General features: G+C 44.4%; 1 protein-coding gene across 1 annotated transcript in view; it reads right to left on the bottom strand.

Moving 5' to 3' along the window:
* Positions 1 to 24725, bottom strand: part of LOC124034878 (ALK tyrosine kinase receptor-like) — a 424275-nt gene that overhangs the window by 326922 nt on the left and 72628 nt on the right. Inside the window, exon 2 of the mRNA XM_046348285.1 lies at positions 4719 to 5427. Within this exon, the coding sequence (XP_046204241.1) occupies positions 4719 to 5427 (709 nt within the window). The remainder of the gene's footprint in view (positions 1 to 4718; positions 5428 to 24725) is intronic.

Here is a 24725-nt window from a genome sequence, read left to right as displayed (position 1 = left end):
GAGCCTGCCTGCCGTCTGGTACCTTTGCTCCACCTCTGGATTACTGATCTCTGCCTGTCCCTGACCCTGAGCCTGCCTGCCGTCCGGTACCTTTGCTCCACCTCTGGATTACTGATCTCTGCCTGTCCCTGACCCTGCCTGACATCCGGTACCTTTGCTCCAACTCTGGATTACTGATCTCTGCCTATCCCTGACCCTGCCTGCCGCCCGGTACCTTTGCTCCACCTCTGGGTTACTGATCTCTGCCTGTCCCTGACCCTGCCTGCCGACCTGTACCATGCCCCCCTCTGGAATACTGATCTCTGCCTGTCCCTGACCCTGCCTGCCGACCTGCACCTTGCCCCCTCTGGAATACTGATCTCTGACTGTCCCTGAGCCTGCCTGCCGTCCGGTACCTTTGCTCCACCTCTGGAATACTGATCTCTACCTGACCCTGAGCCTGCCTGCCGACCTGTACCTTGCACCCCTCTGGAATACTGATCTCTACCTGACCCTGAGCCTGCCAGCCGACCTGTACCTTGCCCCCCTCTGGAATACTGATCTGTACCTGACCCTGAGCCTGCCGACCTGTACCTTGCCCCCCTCTGGATTACTGATCTCTACCTGATCCTGCCTGCCGACCTGTACCTTGCCCCCCTCTGGATTACTGATCTCTTCCTGTCCCTGACCCTGGCTGCAGTCCGGTACCTTTGCTCCACCTCTGGATTACTGATCTCTGACTGTCCCTGACCCTGACCCTGCCTTCCATCCTGTACCTTTGCTCCACCTCTGGATTACTGATCTCTGCCTGTCCCTGTCCCTGTCCCTGACCATGCCTGCCGACCTGTACCTTGCCCCCCTCTGGATTACTGATCTCTGCCTGTCCCTGACCCTGCCTGCAGTCCGGTACCTTTGCTCCACCTCTGGAGTACTGATCTCTGACTGTCCCTGACCCTGACCCTGCCTTCCATCCTGTACCTTTGCTCCACCTCTGGATTACTGATCTCTGCCTGTCCCTGTCCCTGACCGTGCCTGCCAACCTGTACCTTGCCCCCCTCTGGATTACTGATCTCTGCCTGTCCCTGACCCTGCCTGCCGACCTGTACCTTGCCCCCTCTAGATTACTGATCTCTGCCTGTCCCTGACCCTGCCTGCTGTCCGGTACCTTTGCTCCACCTCTGGATTACTGATCTCTGCCTGTCCCTGACCCTGAGCCTGCCTCACGTCCGGTACCTTTGCTCCACCTATGGAATAGTGATCTCTGCCTGTCCCTGACCCTGCCTGCCGACCTGTACCTTGCCCCCCTCTGGAATAATGATCTCTACCTGACCCTAAGCCTGCCTGCCTGCCGACCTGTACCTTGCCCCCCTCTGGAATACTGATCTCTACCTGACCCTGAGCCTGCCTGCCGAGCTGTACCTTGCCCCCCTCTGGATTACTGATCTCTGCCTGTCCCTGACCCTGCCTGCCAACCTGTACCTTGCCTCCCTCTGGATTACTGATCTCTGCCTGTCCCTGACCCTGCCTGCCGACCTGTACCTTGCCCCCCTCTGGATTACTGATCTCTGCCTGTCCCTGACCCTGCCTGATGTCCGGTACCTTTGCACCACCTCTGGATTACTGATCTCTGCCTGTCCCTGACCCTGAGCCTGCCTGCCATCCGATACCTTTGCTCCACCTCTGGATTACTGATCTCTGCCTGTCCCTGACCCTGAGCCTGCCTGCCATCCTGTACCTTTGCTCCACCTCTGTATTACTGATCTCTTCCTGTCCCTGAGCCTTATTTTCCACCATAATTTGCAAATAAATTCATTTACAAATCCTACAATGTGATTTTCTGGATTTTTTTTCTCATTTTGTCTGTCATAGTTGAAGTGTACCTATGATGAAAATTACAGGCCTCTCTCATCTTTTTAAGTGGGAGAACTTGCACAATTGGTGGCTGACTAAATACTTTTTTGCCCCACTGTAGATGCTGTATAATGTTTAATACAGCAGTAATATCCGCACTCAATGTAGTCTTATTGCAAAATGAAGTGAGCAACTGCTCTCAATGTTGTCTTTTGATGAACCCCAACCTATTCACAATACCCCCATCATTATTAAAGAAATGCCAACTGTTAAATAGACCTAACAGAAACACAATTTGCTCATACAGACAAGAGTGCCCTGTAATTTGACGCAACACCATCACCACAGGCACCTTCTTTCATGTATCGCCAACATTCGTAGAATATGACGATATAACATGAGTCATTATTTACTACTGATTGAGTAGCTGGACTCTGTTACATAAGCACTAAGCCTAGGGTAACGTGGGGTAACCAGCCACCTGGGGTACATGCCCCCACTACTCTTGCTCATTGTTATCCATCTCATCTAAAACTGTTAAGTCACTAAAAAAACTATTCTTAGGTAAGTCAATCTAATATTTCATAATTTAGAAAAAGTTACAAAAACAATCTGATTAAGTTAGGTCTATAAACATACATACACCCGATTCAACTGGTTGACTAATCATCAAGTCCTTGATTTATTAAATCAGATGTGCTAGTTAGTGCTGGAATAGATCAAACAGATGGAATGGTTATGTGCACTTAATAAAATTAGATTTAGAAGCACTGACATACTATATAGAGTGCATTCAGAAAGTATTCAGAGCTTTTCACTTTTTTCCACAATTTATTGTGTTACAGCCTTATTCTAAAATGTATTCAATAGTTTTTCCCCTCATCAATCTACACACAATACCCCATGGTGGCAGCATGATGCTGATGCAGCATGGTGCTGCCACCACACTTCACCGTAGAAATGGTATTGCCCAGGTGACGAGCAGAGCTTGGTTTCCTCCAGTCGTGACCCTTTGCATTCAGGCCGAAGAGTTCAATTTTGGTTTCATCAGACCAGAGAATCTTGTTTACCCCCCATTTTTCGTCATATCCAATGATGAAATTGTCTCATCGCTGCAGCTCCCCAAATGGGCTCGGGAGAGGCGAAGGTCGAGCCATGCGTCCTCCGAAACATGACCCGCCAAACCGCCCTCCTTAACACCTGCCCTCTCAAGTTGGAAGCCAGCCACACCAATGTGTCGGAGGACACCGTTCAACTGACGACCGAAGTCAGCCTGCAGGCGCCCGGCCCGCCACAAGGAGTCGCTAGAGCGTGATGAGACAAGTAAAGCCCTCCCCCCCGGCCAAACCCTAACGCGGATGACGCTAGGACTCCCGGTCGTGGGATTGAACCCAGGTCTGTAATGTCACCTCAAGTACTGCGATGCAGTGCCTTAGACCGCTGTGCCACTCGTGAGGCCTCTGTGTTTTTTATTTATTTTATTTTTTAATTTGCAAACCACCCTCAAAACCTATTTTTGTTTTGTCATTATGGGGTATTGTGCGTAGATTGACGAGGGGAAAAAATATTTCATCATTTTTAGAATGAGGCTGTAACGTAACAAAATGTAGAAAAGGTCAAGGGGTCTGAATACTTTCTAAATGCACTGTTTATACACACCATTAGTGGAGCATAAAGATAATTATAAACTGGGTGGTTCGAGCCCTGAATGCTGATTGGCTGAAAGCCATGGTATACCACGGGTATGACAAAATATTTATTTTTATTGCTCTAATTACTTTGTTAAGCAGTTTATAATAGCAATAAAGCTTTTCGGGCTGAGGGCTGTGTCCAACGCATTGTGTCATATACCACACCCCCTTATCCCTTATTGCTTAAATAATCCAGAGTTTTTAATGAAGCAGTAACATTTAAGGCAATCCAAAATTAGCATTTTCCATGTCCAAATTATGTACAGGTAAATGTATTGAGTCACACAGTCAGTTTTTAGATACTTTATTTTAAGGATGATTTGAGCATAATTGTCACGAAAATTCAAAGAGGTACCTTACATCAAAACCTCATCCTAATGAGGATATTAATAGTGAAATTTGCAATGCCATTTTGTTTCAATATTTGATTAGTTGAATTAAATAAAAATTGATAAAATAGATTTTAACACACTAATCTTTGGGGGCAAGATACCCAGGTACTTGGGAAAAACTCCCCTTTTCTAAACACATATCATTAAATAACAACAACAAAAAAGTGTCAATTGTAGCCACTTAATATCCTTCATCGTTTGTTTTCCTAAGCATGACCATCATCCACATACCAAATGTTTTAACCAAACTTAAGTTTTCTTGTGTCAACAATAGGTCATTGTTCTTAGGGGGGAACCTAAGTCACCCTAATTTTGCCACATAACTCAGAAAGTAATACCACAGTGCCATCAGTCTGTGTAAAAATGTATCCAAGAGCAGTAGGAAATAGCCGAGCCCTAAAGCTATCTATCAAACCAAATAACCTTATCAACCCCAACAACACTATCAAACTTTTATCCTGAAGTTTCCAGACAGTGCAAAGGAACAAGCAGCCTTACGTATATCAACCAACCAACACTAAGAGTGTGGTCATTGTGGTCATCGTTCATTCATTGATACAGTTAATTGTCGCTCAATGAGGCATTGCAATATGAGAACGTGTGTGTGTGTGTGTGTGTGTGTGTGTGTGTGTGTGTGTGTGTGTGTGTGTGTGTGTGTGTGTGTGTGTGTGTGTGTGTGTGTGTGTGTGTGTGTGTGTGTGTGTGTGTGTGTGTGTGTGTGTGTGTGCGCGCGCGCGTACGTGTATGCGTGTGCGCGCGCGTGTGTGACAGATAAATTAGGAGGGATCGCAATCCAAAACCTTACCTCGGGAGGCTATATGAATAAATAGTCGGGGGTCAGCTGCTCGTATCGCCGCGGTGTACTTGTCCTCTCTCCCGGGAACCTGTGCTTTTTTTTCTGGCATAAGCCGGACCCTTAGCCGGCCCCCTTCGGCGCCCAACCACCATTCTAAAATACTTGTTAGGTCCATTTCCAGGAAAAATACCGGGTCTTCTTCGTAGACTGTCAGTCCACCGCAACCCGTTTTAACCACGTCCTCCCCAATTTCCACCACGACTTGATTTGATTTTCGGCTGGCTTTCGTCAAACCCAAATTCAGAACTTTGGACAGCAACGGATTGTAGCGGTAAGAGAACTGTCCACCAGCACTGGTTGAATTCTCTGCCGCCATGCTATCGATTGCAGCCAACTTTGGGTCGAGAAAAGTAGCAACCGTTTTTTGTAAGGGTATGCAGTTCATCCTTAAGTTAGCGCGCACCATATAGCACCCATTAAAAGTCAGACAATTTCCGTTAAGTGGGCGTTTGATCAACTCTGCCATGTAGTAGCGCAACAGAGAGGGCACTGCAAAATCAATGGCCAGGTTTTTCCTCTTGAGTCGGGAGTTGTAGGTCTGGTTGGAGTCTTTTTTTGCTGCTGACATCCCCGCCGCTGCTGTTGCCGAGCCCCGCGGAGGGGAACGCAAGCCCTGTGGTGGCCCTTTGCAAGGCGCACTGCAGCTCGGCGAGAAACGCTGCAGACCAAACGAGCAAGAATAACATCCTGGTCGTCATGCTTGGAATTGGAAATTGTCCTTTTTGATTCTCTTTTACCACCTTTCCCTTCCCTCCTTTTTTTCACCGACACAGCACAAAATCAAAGCGCAAATCAATTATGATGCGGGCTCTGTAGTTCTGGCTTGCGACACCCGCGGCACATTTGTTTGGTGATAGCGGTGACTGTTGCTTCTATCCCCTTTTCCTTAAAGCCGAAAAGTGTAATCCTTTTTCCTCCCTAAATTATGTCCTTTGTCACGGGTATATGGCCCCAATTACTGCAGGGCGCTGCTTGATATGCCACTCGGGTCCGCTTCAGTGGCTGTCAAAGGCTCCTTGTGTGTGTCTCGTGGAACAGTTGTGGCAGTACAAGTAGTCGTTTTGTCAGCAGAGATATGCAGTATTGCTTGCTCCTCTCATAACGCCTCGCACACACCGGGTGGGTTAACCTGCATGCGTTCCAGCAAAAGCCCATTCATTTCAGTGAAAGGCAAAGGCACCGCTGCTACTCATCTGACGGACTACAGTATTTTGCGATACGTGGCACAACGTGCAGTGTTTCCCATGCATTCGATTTTTTTCCATTTGTGCGTTGCTTTGCAGTGCGGTACCAGTAGTAAACCACCGAAGAAGTTGCTAATGTTTCGCGTGATTCTTTTTGTTGTGATGCGGCACATAGACTGTGAAGACTAAGTAAAATGTACCGTATGACAATCATTTGTGTGCAGGCGGTTTAAGTCTTTACTGACCATGCCAGCATTCAGCAAAAGCTGTTTAACAAATTGACTGACCGTGAACCAATTTAGGCCTACTCCAATATGCATCCTCGATTAAATTCACCACCGGAGTTTGGAGCCGTCAAACATATAGTGCAACTTCAAATCTTAATAACATATAGATTTCCCTCGAATAGGACTATACCCTCTCTGTCAGGACGCAGTGTCTTCCAGTTTATATCACCTCTGTAGTAGGATGGATCCTCTTCACAACTGGATTAATTTATTCCGGGGACGTGTTTTTTTCTATGTTTTTTGCTAAGGTTTTTTTGTATGAGTCACCTGTTCTCCCCAGGTTCCCATTGTAAACTATTTTATACATCCCGATGACGTCTGTGTGAAGCCAGTTATCCTCGAATATGCAAAAGTGTAGCCTGTAGCCTCAGTAGGATCGTCTGCCAGTTGAATGTCTTTTGCGGGTTGGAATACAGTATGCACCTTCACCTTAGTCTGTGTTTAAAGCGCCTTGAATCGCATTGAAATTACGCATGCCAAATGGTGAGCTACAGCAGCAGTGCTCCAGAATTCGCCCCAAATGAATTTCAATGAATCATCAAGCCTTTTGCAAGCAAATTATTTACCCACCACTCTCTCCAAATGTATCCTGAATTGGTCATTGTTTTGTGTAACCAACCCATTATCAATTTGGTCTTACCAAAAGCTAAGACAAATAAGTGAAAGGTGTCATAGCCTACCCTAAAGAAAATCAGATGGATAGGTTATCCAAGGCTTTCATTTTTAATTCAAATCAAATCAAATTTTATTTGTCACATACACATAGTTAGCAGATGTTAGTGCGAGTGTAGCGAAATGCTTGTGCTTCTAGTTCCGACAATGTAGTAATAACCAACAAGTAATCTAGCTAACAATTCCAAAACTACTACCTTATAGACAGTGTAAGGGGATAAAGAATTTGACAGCTGAAACATCATTTGAGTGCCTGGTTATCTTTGACCCAGTCAGTTTGACACTTTATTGAGCTATGGCCCACTGGTTCAGATCAGAAGATTGGAGATGTGGGTTTCAGATAGTTATTTTTGGCCACCCATGAGAGAAAAACGTAATTCCATTTCATCTGTTCTGTTGTTGTCACTGATCCCTCTTGAAATGTCATTGCACACACCTGGCCCCTATATTTCCACTGATTGCATTTGTATATACAGTTGAAGTCGGAAGTTTTACATACACCTTCGCCAAAAACATTTGAACTAAGCTTTTTTGCAATTCCTGACATTTAATCCTCGTAAGAATTCCCTGTCTTAGGTCAGTTAGGATCAACACATTATTTTTAAAATGTGAAATGTCCGAATAATAGTAGAGAGAATGTTTTATTTCAGCTTTTATTTATTTCATCATTCCAAGTGGGTCAGAGGTTTACACACACTCAATTAGTATTTGGTAGCATTGCCTTTAAATTGTTTAACTTGGGTCAAACGTTTCCGGTAGCCTTCCACAAGCTTCCCACAATAAATTGGGTGAATTTTGGCCCATTCCTCTTGACAGAGGTGGTGTAACTGAGTCAGGTTTGTAGGCCTCCTTCCTCGCACACACGTTTTCAGTTCTGCCTACAAATGTTCTATAGGATTGAGGTCAGGGCTTTGTGATGGCCACTCCCAATACCTTCACATTGTTGTCATTAATGAAGCCATTTTGCCACAACTTTGGAAGTATGCTTGGGGTCATTGCCCATTCGGAAGACCCATTTGTGACCAGGCTTTAACTTCCTGACTGATGTCTTGAGATGTTGCTTCAATATATCCACGTAATTTTCCTACCTCATGAAGCCATCTATTTTGTGAAGTGCACCAGTCACTGCTGCAGCGAAACACCCCCACAACATGATGCTGCCACCCCACAACATGATGCTGCCACCCCCGTGCTTCACGGTTGGGATGGTGTACATCAGCTTGCAAGCCACCCCCTTTTTTCTCCTAACATAACGATGATCATTATGGTCAAAAAGTTATATTTTTGTTTCATCAGACCAGAGGACATTTCTCCAAAAAGTATGATCTTTGTCCCAATGTGCAGTTGTAAAACTGGCTTTTTTATGGTGGTTTTGGAGCAGTGGCTTCTTCCTTGCTGAGTGGCCTTTCAGATTATTTCGATATAGGACTCGTTTTACTGTGGATATAGATGCTTTTGTACCTGTTTCCTCCAGCATCTTCACAAGCTCCTTTGCTGTTGTTTTGGGATTGATTTGCACATTTTGCACCAAAGTACGTTAATCTCTAGGAGACAGAGCGCGTCTCCTTCCTGTCCCATGGTGATTATTGTTTGTACAGATGAACGCGGCACATTCAAGCATTTGGAAATTGCTCCCACAGATGAACCAGACTTGTGGCTGTCTACAATTTATTTTCCTGAGGTATTGGCTGATTTCTTTTGATTTTCCCATGACATCAAGCGAAGAGGCACTGCGTTTGAAGGTAGGCCTTGAAATACATCCACAGGTACACCTCCAATTGACTCAAATTATGTCAATTAGCCATTCAGAAACTTCTAAAGCCATGACATAATTTACTGGAATTTTCCAAGCTGTTTAACGGCACAGTCAACTTAGTGTATGTAAACTTCTGATCCACTGGAATTGTGATACAGTGAATTATAAGTGAAATAATCTGTCTGTAAGCAATTGTTGGAAAAATGACTTGTGTCATGCACAAAGTAGATGTCCTAAACAAGTTGCCAAAACTATAGTTTGTCAACGAGAAATTTGTGGAGTGGTTGAAAAACAAGTTTTAATGATTCCAACCTAAGTGTATGTGTATGGTGTTAAGTGTAAGTGTATGGTGTTATCACACCATAGTGTCATCAGACTTCTGACACCAATGCAGGGTGAAAGGGGGCCACAAAATGGTGAACCGCTATTTTAAAAAATGGTATAGAAAAGTGTTTTGCATATTTACAATACAAATTACAGCTCTCAAGACTATCTTGTTACAAAATATATTGGAGTATAGTTCAGCCTAGTGTAATCCAAATCACAAAATCCTCAGATGTAATTGAAACACATATTTCAAATACATGTAACAGAAGAATTTACCATCTCTGTGAGCCCTGACACTTTTGTAGCTTAATGAGGCTTACACAAGTTGAGTTCCTCAACTGCTTATGCATATCCCAATGTTGGGATAGTTACCACTTTGTTATAAAGTTTAAATAATAATGCTATTAATTGTACATTAAAATATGTAATGTGCAAAAATATTAAAGGACAAGTTTAATTCGCTTTGTACAAATATAACAGGAATTATATATATTCTCACGGGTGGCCAAAAATAGCTCTCTGGAGACCAATATTCAAATTACCTTCAATATTTTTGCTAATTACATATTTCAATATGAAATGAATAACATTATTATTAAAATATTTATTTTAACAAGGTGGTAACGATCCCAACATTGAGATACACATAGGCATTTAAATAACTCCTATTTTTGTGTAGTTCTTATTAAAGCTACAAAAGTATCAGTGCCCTACCTTAACATGTGTTGATACGACAACAGAACAGATGAACTAAAATGACATTTACTCTCACGGGTGGCCAAAAATAACTGATTCTGGCTCGGGGAGATGTATATGCGGCATTAAATGGGGGGGGGTTGACGTGTTAATAATGCGTGACATGTATATCTGTCAGACAACGATAATCACCTGTCTCTGATTGAGAACTGCCTCAGGCAGCCATAGACTAATTAGACACCCCACAAATCCCCAAGACAAAAAACACACCACAATAACCCATGTCACACCCTGGCCTGACCAAATAAATAAAGAAAACACAAAATACTAAGACCAATGCGTGACAGAACCTCCCCCTAAGGTGCGGACTCCCGGACGCACCTCAAAACCATAGGGAGTGTCCGGGTGGGTGTCTGTTCATGGTGGCGGCTCCGGCTCGGGACGTGGACCCCACTCAATTAATATCATGGTTCCTCCCCCTCGCGTCCTGGGATAATCCACCCTCGCCGCCGACCATGGCCTAATAGTCCTCACTCAGAACCCCACTGGACTGAGGGGCAGCTCGGGACTGAGGGGCAGCTCGGGACTGAGGGGCAGCTCGGCACTGAGGGAAAGCCCGGCACTGAGGGAAAGCCCGGCACTGAGGGAAAGCCCGGCACTGAGAGGAAGCCCGGCACTGAGAGGAAGCCCGGCACTGAGAGGAAGCCCGGCACTGAGAGGAAGCTCGGCACTGAGAGGAAGCTCGGGCAGGTAGTTGGCTCCGGCAGATCCTGGCTGGCTGGCGGACCTGGAAGAGTCTGGTTGACTGGCAGATCTGGAAGAGTCTGGTTGACTGGCAGATCTGGAAGAGTCTGGTTGACTGGCAGATCTGGAAGAATCTGGTTGACTGGCAGGTCTGGAGGATCATGGCTGACTGGCGGATCTAGCTGCTCTGGCTGCTCTATGCAGACTGGCAGCTCTGGCTGCTCCATGCAGATTGGCAGCTCTGGCTGCTCCATGCAGACTGACAGCTCTGGCTGCTCCATGCAGACTGACAGCTCTGGCTGCTCTATGCAGGCTGACAGCTCAGGCTGCGCTGAACAGGCAGGAGGCTCCGGCAGCGCTGTAGAGGAGGAAGGTTCTGGCTGCGCTAAACAGGCGGGAGACTCCGGCAGCGCAGGAGAGGAGAAAGGCTCCGACAGCGCTGAACAGGCGGGAGACTCCAGCAGCGCTGTAGAGGAGGAAGGCTCTGGAAGCGCTGAACAGGCGGGAGACTCCGGCAGCGCTGGAGAGGCGAGGCGCACTGTAGGCCTGATGCGTGGTGCTGGCACAGGTGGAACTGGATAGAGAACACGCACAGGAAGCCTGGTGCGGGGAGCTGCCACTGGTGGACTGGTGTGTGGAGGTGGCACTGGATAGACCGGACCGTGCAGGCGCACTGGAGCTCTTGAGCACCGAGCCTGCCCAACCTTACCTGGCTCGATGCCCACTCTAGCCCGGCCAATACGAAGAGCTGGTATGTACCGCACCGGGCTATGCACCCGCACTGGAGACACCGTGCGCTCCATAGCATAACACGGTGCCTGCCCGGTCTCTCTAGCCCCCCGGTAAGCACAGGGAGTTTGCGCAGGTCTCCTACCTGGCATAGCCATACTCCCTGTAAGTCCCCCCAATACATTTTTGGGGCTGACTCTCAGGCTTCCATCCGCTTCGTCGTGCTGCCTCTTCATACCAGCGCCTCTCCGCTTTCGTTGCCTCCAGTTCTTCTTTGGGGCGTCGATATTCACCAGGCTGTCAGAAGTCCTTTGATCGCTGCTCCTCACGATTAACAGGGGGAGTTGGCTCAAGTCTGAAAACCTGACTCTGCCACACTCTCCCTGAGCCCCCCCCAATACATTTTTGGGGCTGACTTTCGGGTTTCTCTCTGCGCTGCCGTGTTTTTCTCTTTGACTCCATTCTCCTATAGCCCTCTTCGCACTGCTCCAGCGAATCCCAGGCGGGCTCCGGCACTCTCTCTGGGTCGACCGCCCACCTGTCTATTTCCTCCCAAGTCGTATACTCTATACTCCTGCTCCCATGTCCATTCCTCCTTTTGCTGCTCCTGCTGTCGCTGCCTGTTACCACGCTGCTTGGTCCGGGTGTGGTGGGTGATTCTGTAACGGCGTCCGTCTGTTGAAGGAGAATCGGACCTGATTGGGAGCCATATTTAGGCAGCCATATTCTGTGAGTGTTTTCGTGGGTGATTGTTCCTGTCTTTGTGTTTGCACCAGATAGGGCTGTTTCGGTTTTCATTATTTCATTTAGTTATTTTTGTAGTTTCTGTATGTATAGGTTTTTCTTCATTAAAATATCATGAATCATCATCACGCTGCATTTTGGTCCGATCCTTGTTCTACCTCTTCATCAGAGGAGGAGATAGAAGAGAGCCGTTACAATATCGGCATGAATGTTTTTGACGGCGTTTAATCGTGTCTGCATTTCTTCACTGCACGGATGTTTCTGCATGGACCCTTTTAAACACGGAACACAGCAAGGAACACAGCTACAGTCAATGCTTGCACCTTTAGCTACATCGCTGAAGACCCTGTGCTTCTAGCCAAAATCATGTCAAAGTTATGCCCAATATTATCTGAGCTATGTTTTTACTTTATGCCATGGATTCGTCCGCATGTGTTGGGCCATTTTAAACTACTCGCTGTGGTGTGGTAATATTTGATATATGCATATTATACTGTACATGCAACTCATAATAAGACTATGCAATTAGCCCATTACATGAATTATCTGACTTCATAAGATAAATAGCAATATGCAAGAGACTATAGATAAACAATGTGCAATCAAGTATTATGCATTTAGCTGACTGAGATCAAGGAAAGATCATGATAATGGAATTCTAAATACAAGTGTATTGTAAAATGAATGATAACATTAAACAAGGCATAAGCTTAATTTACAACAAATTAACAAGTATTATACAAGGCATTATTCTAGGCATGATCAGAGAGAGAGCTAAACAAAGAAACCATGGCTTGAGGCCTATAGCTAATGGGAGAGAGAAATAAAGAGTGTAGGTATCTCACCAGAGGAAGTCAGAAACATAAGAAAAATAACATAATCTAAGCCCCTTTTAGAAGCATCTGAGTTGTTTGGATTCAGAGTTGTTGACCAACAGTATTACTGTAAAGTTAACCTCCAAACAGATATCAGACTACATTGATTGATTTAATTTATTTGACAATAAATAAAAATCCATACATAAGGCGTCACATCGTCTGGTAACGCCTCCACATAAAATTCAAGAAATTCATCAAGGATAACACAATAAACTTAACAGCTTTATTTCCATTCTGGTCCTTTTGAAGGGGGGAAAGGGGTAGGGGAAATACAACAAGGTTAGGCGGCGATTGTAATGACAACAGACAATGACAGACACAATTTGTTTATTTCACAGCATTAGATAATGAATCCAATTTCTGTTCCTAATAAACAACTATGGACAGGTACATCTCCCTTGTCTCACATACAGTGGCTTGTATTCAACCCCTTGGCATTGTTCCTATTTTGTTGCCTTACAACTTGGAATTAAAATAGGTTTTTGGTGGATTGTATCATTTGATTTACACAACATGCCTACCACTTTGAAGATGTAAAAAAACATGTTTTGTTGTAAAACAAAAATAAATAAGATTTAAAAAACAGAAAACTTGAGCGTGCAAAACAACCCCCCCCCCCCAAACAATTGTTGGAAAAATGATTTGTACCATGCACACCGACTTGCCAAAACTATAGTTTTTTAACAAGAAACATTTAACAAGAAATGTGTGGAGTGGTTGAAAAACGAGTTTTAAGGACTCCGATGTAAACTCTGTATGTAAACTTCCAAACTTCAACTGTATATACAGTGGGGAGAACAAGTATTTGACACACTGCCGATTTTGCAGGTTTTCCTACTTACAAAGCATGTAGAGGTTTGTAATGTTTATCATAGGTGCACTTCAACTGTGAGAGACGGAATCTAAAACAAAAATCCAGAAAATCACATTGTATGATTTTTAAGTAATTAATTAGCATTTTATTGCATGACAATAAGTATTTGATACATCAGAAAAGCAGAACTTAATATTTGGTACAGAAATCTTTGTTTGCAATTACATAGATTATACGTTTCCTGTAGTTCTTGACCAGGTTAGCACACACTGCAGCAAAGATTTTGGCCCAGTCCTCCATACAGACCTTCTCCAGATCCTTCAGGTTTTGGGGCTGTCGCTGGGCAATACGGGCTTTCAGCTCCATCCAAAGATTTTCTATTGGGTTCAGGTCTGGAGACTGGCTAGGCCACTCCAGGACCTTGAGATGCTTCTTACTCCTTAGTTGCCCTGGCTGTGTGTTTTGGGTCATTGTCATGCTGGAAGACCCAGCCACGATCCATCTTCAATGGTCTTACTGAGGGAAGGAGGTTGTTGGCCAAGATTATGGCCCCATCCATCCTCCCCTCAATACGGTGCAGACGTCCTGTCCCTTTGCAGAAAAGCATCCCCAAAGAATGATGTTTCCACCTAAATGCATAACGGTTGGAATGGTGTTCTTGTGGTTGTATTCATCCTTCTTCTTCCTCCAAACACGGCGAGTGGAGTTTAGACCAAAAAGCTCTATTTTTGTCTCATCAGACCACATGACCTTCTCCCATTCTTCCTCTGGATCATCCAGATGGTCATTGGCAAACTTCAGAAGAGCCTGGACATGCGCTGGCTTGAGCAGGGGGACCTTGCATGCGCTGCAGGATTTTAATCCATGACGGCGTAGTGTGTTACTAATGGTTTTCTTTGAGACTGTGGTCCCAGCTCTCTTCAGGTCATTGACCAGGTCCTGCCGTGTAGTTCTGGGCTGATCCCTCCCTCACCTTCCTCATGATCATTGATGCCCCACGAGGTGAGATCTTGCATGGAGCCCCAGACCGAGTGTGATTGACCGTCATCTTGAACTTCTTCCATTTTCTAATAATTGCGCCAACAGTTGTTGCCTTCTCACCAAGCTGCTTGCCTATTGTCCTTTTGCCCATCCCAGCCTTGTGCAGGCTTACAATTTTATCCCTGATGTCCTTACACAGCTCTCTGGTCTTGGCCATTGTGGAGAGGTTGGCGTCTGTTTGATTGAGTGTGTGGACAGGTATCTTTTATACAGGTAACGAGTTCAAACAGGTGCAGTTAATACAGGTAATGAGTGGAGAACAGGAGGGGTTCTTTCAGAAAAACGAACAGGTCTGTGAGAGCCGGAATTCTTACTGGTTGGTAGGTGATCAAATACTTATGTCATGCAATAAAATGCAAATTAATAACTTTAAAATCATACAATGTGATTTTCTGGATTTTTGTTTTAGATTCTGTCTCTCACAGTTGAAGTGCACCTATGATAAAAATGACAGACCTCTACATGCTTTGTATGTAGGAAAACCTGCAAAATCAGCAGTGTATCAAATACTTGTTCTCCCCACTGTATATACACACAAGACAATAACATTATAATAAACAACATGCACCAAAAAGGCATACCATATGCTATCCCGGGCATACTCCTTCGAGTTGAATAGTTCTGGTTATCCCTTACTAAGTTAAAGTAGTTAACTATCTGGAGACCCTACTGTGGACAATCTGATGTACAAGACACACTTTAATCTGAGCGACTCTCTCCTCCACTTTAAGCCATCTCAGGCTTTCAAAGTGGGAATAGTCCAGATGTGTAACTGCTGGCAGTTTAAGAATAATCCTGACATGATGTAATCACAACAGAACCTCTGCTTCTCAGAGGGTTTGCAAGATCAAACCAGAGAATGATGAATTCCTAAGACAAATGTATTGGTCACCTACACATTGTCACGCCTTGGTCTTAGTATTTTGTGTTTTCTTTATTTGTTCAGGCCAGGGTGTGACATGGGTTTATTGTATTGTCATATTGTTTTTTTTGTAGGCATTGGGATTGTGGTTGATTAGGGGTGTGTCTAGTATAGGCTTGGCTGCCTGAGGCAGTTCTCAATCAGAGTCAGGTGATTCTTGTTGTCTCTGATGGGGAATCGTATTTAGTTAGCCTGGGTTTCACTTTGTATTTCGTGGGTGATTGTTCCTGTCTCTGTGTAGTTTCACCAGATAGGCTGTAATTAGGTTTCACGTTCCGTTTGTTGTTTTTGTATTTATTAGTTATTTCATGTATCGTTCCGTTTTTCTTCATTAAAGACATGAGTAACCACTACGCTGCATTTCGGTCCGACTCTCTTTCAACAAACGAAGAACGCCGTTACAGAATCACCCACCACACACGGACCGAGCAGCGTGTTAACAGGCAGCGACAGCATGAGCAGCGAAAGGAATTATTCGGAGAATGGACATGGGAAGACGTTATGGACAGCAGAGGTATGGAGTATACTACGTGGGAAGAAATAGACAGGTGGGCGGTCGACCCAGAGAGAGTGCCGGAGCCCGCCTGGGATTCGCTGGAGCAGTGCGAAGAGGGCTATAGGAGAATGGAGTCGAAGAGAAAGACACGGCGGTGCAGAAAGAAACCCGAAAGTCACCCCCAAAAATGTATTGGGGGAGGGCTCAGGGAGAGAGTGGCAGAGTCAGGATTCAGACCTGAGCCAACTCTCCCTGTTAATCGTGAGGAGCAGCGATATAAGGACTTCTGGACTTGGGAGGAGATATTAAACGGAAAAGGACCCTGGGCGCAGCCTGGAGAATATCGCCGTCCCAAGGAAGAACTGGAGGCGGGAAAAAGCGGAGAGGCGCTGGTATGAGGAGGCAGCACGGCGACGCGGATGGAAACCCGAAAACAGTATCACCAGCTCCAGTATCACCAGTGCCAGCACCACGCATCAGGCCTACAGTGCGCCTCACCTCTCCTGTGCTGTCGGAGTCTCCCGCCTGTTCAGCGCTATCAGAGCCTTCCTTCCCTCCTGCACTGTCGGAGTCTCCCGCCTTTTCAGCGCTATCAGAGCCTTCCTCCTCTACAGCGCTGCTGGAGTCTCCTGTCTGTTCAGCGCTATCAGAGCCTTTCTCCTCTCCTGCGCTGTCGGAGTCTCCCGCCTGTTCAGCGCTATCAGAGCCTTCCTCCTCTACAGCGCTGCCGGAGCCTCCTGCCTGTTCGAAGCAGCCAAAGCTGTCAGTCTGCATGAAGCAGCCAGAGCTGTCAGTCTGCAAAGAGCTGCCAGTCTGCAAGGAGCCGTCAGTCTGCAAGGAGCTGCCAGTCTGCAGGGTGCTGTCAGCCTGCATGGAGCAGTCAGAGCTGTCAGTCTGCATAAAGCAGCCAGAGCTGTCGGTCTGCATGAAGCAGTCAGAGTTGTCAGCCTGCATGGAGCAGTCTGAGCTGTCAGTCTGTATGAAGCAGCCAGAGCTGTCAGTCTGCATGAAGCAGCCAGAGCTGTCAGTCTGTAAAGAGCTGCCAGTCTGCATAGAGCAGCTAGATCCACCAGTCAGCCATGATCTTCTAGATCTGCCAGTCAACCAGTCTCTTCCAGATCTGCCAGTCTGCATAGAGCAGCTAGATCTGCCAGTCAACCAGAATCTTCCAGATCTGCTAGTCAACCAGAATCTTCCAGATCTGCCAGCCAGCCAGGATCTACTGGAGCCGGCTACCTACCTGAGCTTCATCTCAGTACTGGGCTTCCTCTCAGTCCCGGGCTGCCCCTCAGTTCCGGGCTGCCCCTCAGTTCCGGGCTGCCCCTCAGTCTCGAGCTGCCCCTCAGTCCCGAGCTGCCCCTCAGTCCTGAGCTGCACCTCAATCCCGAGCTGCCTCAGTCCCGAGCTGCCCCTCAGTCACGAGCTGCACCTCAGTTCGGTGGGGTTCTGGGTGAGGACTATTAGGCCATGGTCGGCGGCGAGGGTGGATTATCCCAGGACGCGAAGGGGAGGAACTAGGACATTAATGGAGTGGGGTCCACGTCCCGAGCCGGAACCGCCACCATGGACAGACGCCCACCCGGACCCTCCCTATGGTTTTGAGGTGCGTCCGGGAGTCCGCACCTTAAGGGGGGTTCTGTCACGCCTTGGTCTTAGTATTTTGTGTTTTCTTTAATTATTTGTTCAGGCCAGGGTGTGACATGGGTTTATTGTATTGTCGTATTGGGGGTTTTGTAGGCATTGGGATTGTGGTTGATTAGGGGTGTGTCTAGTATAGGCTTGGCTGCCTGAGGCGGTTCTCAATCAGAGTCAGGTGATTCTTGTTGTCTCTTATGGGGAACCGTATTTAGGTAGCCTGGGTTTCACTTTGTATTTCGTGGGTGATTGTTCCTGTCTCTGTGTAGTTTCACCAGATAGGCTGTAATTAGGTTTCACGTTCCGTTTGTTGTTTTTGTATTTATTAGTTATTTAATGTATCGTTCCGTTTTTCTTTATTAAAGACATGAGTAACCCCCACGCTGCATTTCGGTCCGACTCTCTTTCAACAAACGAAGAACGCCGTTACACACATGCCTAGCAGATGTTACTGCGAGTGTAGCGAAATGCTTGTGCTTCTATTTCCGACAGTGCAGTAATAACTAACAAGTAATCTAACAATTTCCCAACAACTACCTAATACACACAAATGTAAAAGCATGGAATAAGGATATGTACATATGAATATATGGATGAGCGATGGCTAAGCGGAATAGGCAATAGGCAAATGTAAAATACAGTATATACAGTACATATGACATGAGTAATGTAAGATATGTAAACATTATTAAAGTGGCATTTTGTAAAGTGTCCAGTGATCCTTTTATTAAAGTGGCTGACGATTTGAGTCTGTATGTAGGCAGCAGCCTCTGCGTTAGTGATGGCTGTTTCACAGTCTGATGGCCTTGAGATAGAAGCTGAGAAGTGAGTGCTATAGGACGATAGTCATTTAGTTCAGTTATCTTTGCCTTCTTGGGTACAGGAGCAATGGTGGCCGTCTTAAAGCATGTGGGGACAGCAGACTGGGATAGGGAGCGATTGAATATGTCAGTTAACACACCAACCAGCTGGTCTGCACATGCTCTGAGGAAGAGTTACTTCGGGGGCTTCCATACACTTTTCGAGCCGCTATTTTATGGTTTAATAACATACAACATTGTTTAGCTAGCTATTCATGTTATCTAGCTAGCTAGCAACCTGATAACTTATTATTGAACACTGACTATAGGCTACAAATTTGAATAGCACAGGAAGAACTGAAAAGGAATAGGCTACTCAAAGATATGCTTCAAAAGGTAGGCTGCATATGCAAGAGTGGGATGTGTATAATTATGTGTGAGAGAGAGTGTGGAAGGAAGGGAGGGAGGGTGAGTGTGTGTGTAGGCCTATGTGTGTAAAGTTATCTAAACAGTACAGATGGTTACAGTGTTTTCATTGAATTGTTGTACAAATTAAAAAGGTCTTTGTTATGGAAAAAAATAACTGGCTGCATGGATAAAAAGAACAAAGAGGGAGGGACGGAGGGAGGGTGTGTAGGTCTATGTGTGTAAAGTTATCTGAACAGTACAGATGATTACAGTGTTGTCATAACATTGTTGTACCAGTTAAAAAGCTCTTTGTTCCTTTTTATCCATGGAACCAGTTCTTTTTTTCTATAGTCACACTCATTTAGAATGCCCGAAGCTTTAACAGTACTTAAAGCTGTATGTGTGTGTGTGAAAGAGAAAGAGAGAGAGTGTGTGTGTATATGTGTCTGCTGTGAGCAAGTGCTAAACTTCAAGAACACTGATAAGAGGGAGTAGGCCTATGTAAACATTGGGAGCAGTAATAGCTGTATGTTACAGTGACTTTGGTGTTGTTTATGATGAAAATACTATTAAAACATTCTGAACACTTCCGGTCAAAAGATTTAGAACACCTACTCATTCAGGGATTTTTCTGTATTTCTACTATTTTCTACATTGTAGAATAATAGTGAAGGCATCAAAACTATGAAATAACACATATGGAATCATGTCGTAACCATAAAAGTGTTAAACAAATCAAAATATATTTTATATTTGAGATTCTTCAGCTAGCCACCCTTTGCCTTGATGACAGCTTTGCACACTCTTGGCATACTCTCAACCATTTTCATGAGGTAGTCACCTGGAATGCATTTCAATTAAGAGGTGTGCCTTGTTAAAATTTCATTTGTTTCCTTCATTTCCTTAGTGTGTTGTGACAATGTAGGGGGGATAGCCCTATTTGGTAAAATACCAAGGCTATATTATGGCAAGAACAGCTAAAAAAGCTAAGAGAAACAACAGTCCATCCTTACTTTAAGACATGAAGTACATATTCTTATTCATTCCTTTACACTTGTTAGATATTACTGCATGGTCAGAACTAAAAGTCAGAACTAAAAGCACAAGAATTTTGCTACACTCGCATTAACATATGCTAACCATGTGTATGTGACCAATAAAATTGGATATTATTTGATTTGAAGGTCAGTCAATAAGGAACATTTGCAGTCGCAAAAACCACCAAGTGCTATGATGAAACTAGCTCTCATGAGGACCACCACAGGAATGGAAGACCCAGAGTCACCTCTGCTGCAGAGGATACGTTTATTAGAGTTACCAGCCTAAGAAATTGCAGCCCAAATAAATGCTTCACAGAGTTCAAGTAAAAGACACATCTCAACATCAACTCGTCAGAGGAGACTATGTGAATCAGGCCTTCATGGTCGAATTGTTGCAAAGAAAGCACTACTAAAGGACACCAATAATAATAAGAGACTTGCTTGGGCCAAGAAACACGAGCAATGGACATTAGAGCGGTGGAAATTTGTCATTTGGTCTGGAGTCCAAACTGGAGATTTTTGGTTCCAACTGCCGTGTCTTTGTGAGATGTGGTGTAGGTGAACGGATGATCTCTGCATGTGTATTTCCCACCGTAGAGCATGGAGGAGGAGGTGTTATGGTGTGGGGGTGTTTTGCTGGTGATACTCTCTGTAATTTATCTAGAATTCAAGGCACATTTAACCAGCATGGCTACCACAGCATTCTGCAGCAATACGCCATCCCATCTCGTATGGGCTTAGTGGGACAAACATTTGTTTTTCAACAGGACAATGATCAAACAAATCAAAACAAGTACATTTTTATTGCTCACATACATGTGTTTAGCAGATGTTATTGCAGGTGTAATGAAATGCTTGTGCTTCTAGCACCGACAGTGCAGTAATATCTAACAAGTAATAACAGTTTCACAACATATACCCAAAATACAGTAAAGTAAGGAATGGTATAGAATACACAGTTGAAGATGGAAGCTTACACACACTTGACCGTAGGTTGAAGTCATTAAAACTCGTTTTTCAACCACTCCACAAATTTCTTGTTAACAAACTACAGTTTTGGCAAGTCGGTTAGGACATCTACTTTGTGCATGACACAAGTAATTCTTCCAATAATTGTTTACAGACAGATTATTTCACTTGTAATTCACTGTATCACAATTCCTGTTGGTCAGAAGTATACATACACTAAATTGACTGTGTCTTTAAACACCTTGGAAAATTCCAGAAAATTATGTCATGTCTTTATAAGCTTCTGATAGGCTAATTGACATCCTTTGAGTCAATTGGAGGTGTACCTGTGGATGTATTTCAAGGCCTACCTTCAAACTCTGCCTCTTAGCTTGACATCATGGGAAAATAAAATAAAAATCAGCCAAGACCTCCTTTAAAGAAAATTGTTGACCTCCACATGTCTGGTTCATCTATGGGAGAAATTTCCAAATGCCTAAAGGTACCACGTTCGTCTGTACAAACAATAGTACCTAAGTAGAAACACCATGGGACCACGCAGTCGTCATACCGCTCAGGAAGAAGACGCGTTCTGTCTCCTAGATATGAACGTACTTTGGTGCAAATAGTGCAAATCAATCCCAGAACAACAGCAAAGGACCTTGTGAAGATGCTGGAGGAAACAGGTACAAAAGCATCTATATCCACAGTAAAACGAGTCCTATATCGACATAACCTGAAAGGCCGCTCAGCAAGGAAGAAGCCACTGCTCCAAAACCGCCATAAAAAAGCCAGACTACGGTTTGCAACTGCACATGGGGACAAAGATTGTACTTTTGAAACAAAAATAGAACTGTTTGGCCATAATGACCATCAAAAGTTTGGAGGAAAAAGGGGGACACTTGCAAGCTGATGAACACATCCCAACCGTGGCAGCATCATTTTGTGGGGGTGCTTTGCTGCAGGAGGGACTGGGGCACTTCACAAAATAGATGGCATCATGAGGTAGGAAAATTATGTGGATATGTTGAAGCAACATCTCAAGACATCAGTCAGGAAGTTAAAGCTTGGTCACAAATGGGTCTTCCAAATGGACAATGACCCCAAACATACTTCCGAAGTTGTGGCAAACTGGCTTAAGGACAACAAAGTCAAGATATTGGAGTGGCCATCACAAAGACCTGACCTCAATCCTATATGAAATGTGTGGGCAGAACTGAAAAAGCGTGTGCGAGCAAGGAGGCCTATACAAACCTGACTCAGCTCTGTCTGGAGGAATGGGCAAAAATTCATCCAGTTTTGGGAAGCTTGTGGAAGGCTACCGGAAAAGTTTGACCCAAGTTAAACAATACAGGCAATGCTACCAAATACTAATAGAGTGTATGTAAACTTCTGACCCAGTGGGAATGTCATGAAATAAATAAAAGCTGAAATAAATCATTCTCTCTACTAGTATTCTGACATTTCACATTCTTAAAATAAAGTGATGTTCCTAACTGACCTGAAACAGGGATTTTTTATTAGGATTAAATGTCAGGAATAGTAAAAAATGTATTGTGAATTGTGAAAAATATATTTGGATAAGGTGTACGTAAACATCCGACTTCAACTGTATACACATTTACACTACCATTCAAAAGTTTGGTGTCACCTAGAAAAGTCCTTGTTTTTAAAAGAAAAGCACATTTTTTGTTCATTAAAATAACATCAAATTGATCAGAAATACAGTGTTTATTTTATATTTTATTTCACCTTTATTTAACCAGGTAGGCAAGTAGGCTTAACCAGGTAGGCTCATTTACAATTGCGACCTGGCCAAGATAAAGAAAAGCAGTTCGACACATACAACAACACAGAGTTACACATGGAGTAAAACAAACATACAGTCAATAATACAATATAAACAAGTCTCTATACGATGTGAGCAAATGATGTGAGATAAGGGAGGTAAAGGTAAAAAATGGCCATGGTGGCGAAGTAAATACAATATAGCAAGTAAAACATTGGAATGGTAGATTTGCAGTGGAAGAATGTGCAAAGTAGAGATAGAAATAATGGGGTGCAAACGAGCAAAATAAATAAGTGAATACAGTTGGGGATGAGGTAGTTGTATGGGTTAAATTATAGATGTGCTAAGTACAGGTGCAGTAATCTGTGAGCTGCTCTGACAGCTCATGCTGAAAGCTAGTGAGGGAGATAAGTGTTTCCAGTTTCAGAGATTTTTGTAGTTCGTTCCAGTCATTGGCAGCAGAGAACTGGAAGGAGAGGTGGCCAAAGGATGAATTGGTTTTGGGGGTGACCAGAGAGATATACCTGCCTGAGCGCGTGCTACAGGTGGGTGCTGCTATGATGACCAGTGAGCTGAGATAAGGGGGGACTTTACCTAGCAAAGACTTGTAGATGACCTGGAGAAGGTGGGTTTGGCGACGAGTATGAAGCGAGGGCCAGCCAACGAGAGCGTACAGGTCACAGTGGTGGGTAGTATATGGGGCTTTGGTGACTAAACTGATGGCACTGTGATAGACTGCATCCAATTTATTGAGTAGAGTGTTGGAGGCTAATTTGTAAATGACATCGCCGAAGTTGAGGATCAGTAGGATGGTCAGTTTTACAAGGGTATGTTTGGCAGCATGAGTGAAGGATGCGTTGTTGCGAAATAGGAAGCTAATTCTAGATTTAACTTTGGATTGGAGATGTTTGATGTGAGTCTGGAAGGAGAGTTTACAGTCTAACCAGACACCTAGGTATTTGTAGTTGTCCACATAAGTCAGAACCGTCCAGAGTAGTGATGTTGGACGGGCAGCCAGGTGCAGGCAGCGATCGTATGAAAAGCATGCATTTAGTTTGACTTGTATTTAAGAGCAATTGGAGGCAACGGAGGTAGAGTTGTATGGCATTGAAGCTCGTCTGGAGGGTTGTTAACACAGTGTCCAAAGAAGGGACAGAGATATCGTCTGAAATACAGTGTAGACATTGTTAATGTTGTAAATGACAATTGTAGCTGGAAACGGCAGATTTTTTATGGATTATCTACCTATGCGTTCAGAGGCCCATTGTCAGCAAACATCACTCCTGTGTTCCAATGGCACGTTGTGTTAGCTAATCCAAGTTTATCATTTTAAAAGGCTAATTGATCATTAGAAAACACTTTTGCAATTATGTTAGCACAGCTGAAAACTGTGTTTCTGATTAAAGAAGCAATAAAACAGTCCTTCTTTAGACTAGTATCTGGAGCATCAGCATTTGTGGGTTCGATTACAGGCTAAAAATGGCCAGAAGCAAAGAACTTTCTTCTGAAACTCCTCAGTCTATTATTTTTCTAAGAAATGAAGGCTATTCCATTTAAGAAATTGCCAAGAAACTGAAGATCTCGTACAACGCTGTGTACTACTCCCTTCACAGAACAGAGCAAACTGGCTCTATCCATAATAGAAAGAGGAGTGGGATGCCCCGGTGCACAACTGAGCAAGAGGACAAGTACATTAGAGTGTCTAGTTTGAGAAACAAACACCTCATAAGTCCTCAACTGGCAGCTTCATTAAATAGTACCTGCAAAACACCAGTCTCAACGTCAACAGTGAAGAGGTGACTCCGGGATGCTGGCCTTCTTGGCAGAGATCCTCTTTCCAGTGTCTGTGTTTTTTTGCCCATCTTAATCTTTTATTTTTATTGGCCAGTCTGAGATATGGCTTTGTCTTTGCAACTGCCAAGAAGGCCAGAATCCTGGAGTCGCTTTGTAGATATTCAATTTTTTTTTAATCTGCCGTTTCCAGCTACAATAGTAATTTACAACATTACCAAAGTCTACTCTGTATTTCTGATACATTTTATGTTA

Source organism: Oncorhynchus gorbuscha, linkage group LG05 (assembly GCF_021184085.1).
Source record: "Oncorhynchus gorbuscha isolate QuinsamMale2020 ecotype Even-year linkage group LG05, OgorEven_v1.0, whole genome shotgun sequence".
Taxonomy (NCBI): domain Eukaryota; kingdom Metazoa; phylum Chordata; class Actinopteri; order Salmoniformes; family Salmonidae; genus Oncorhynchus; species Oncorhynchus gorbuscha.
Note: the sequence above shows the minus strand (reverse complement) of the source record. Positions and strands in the feature narration are given on the sequence as shown.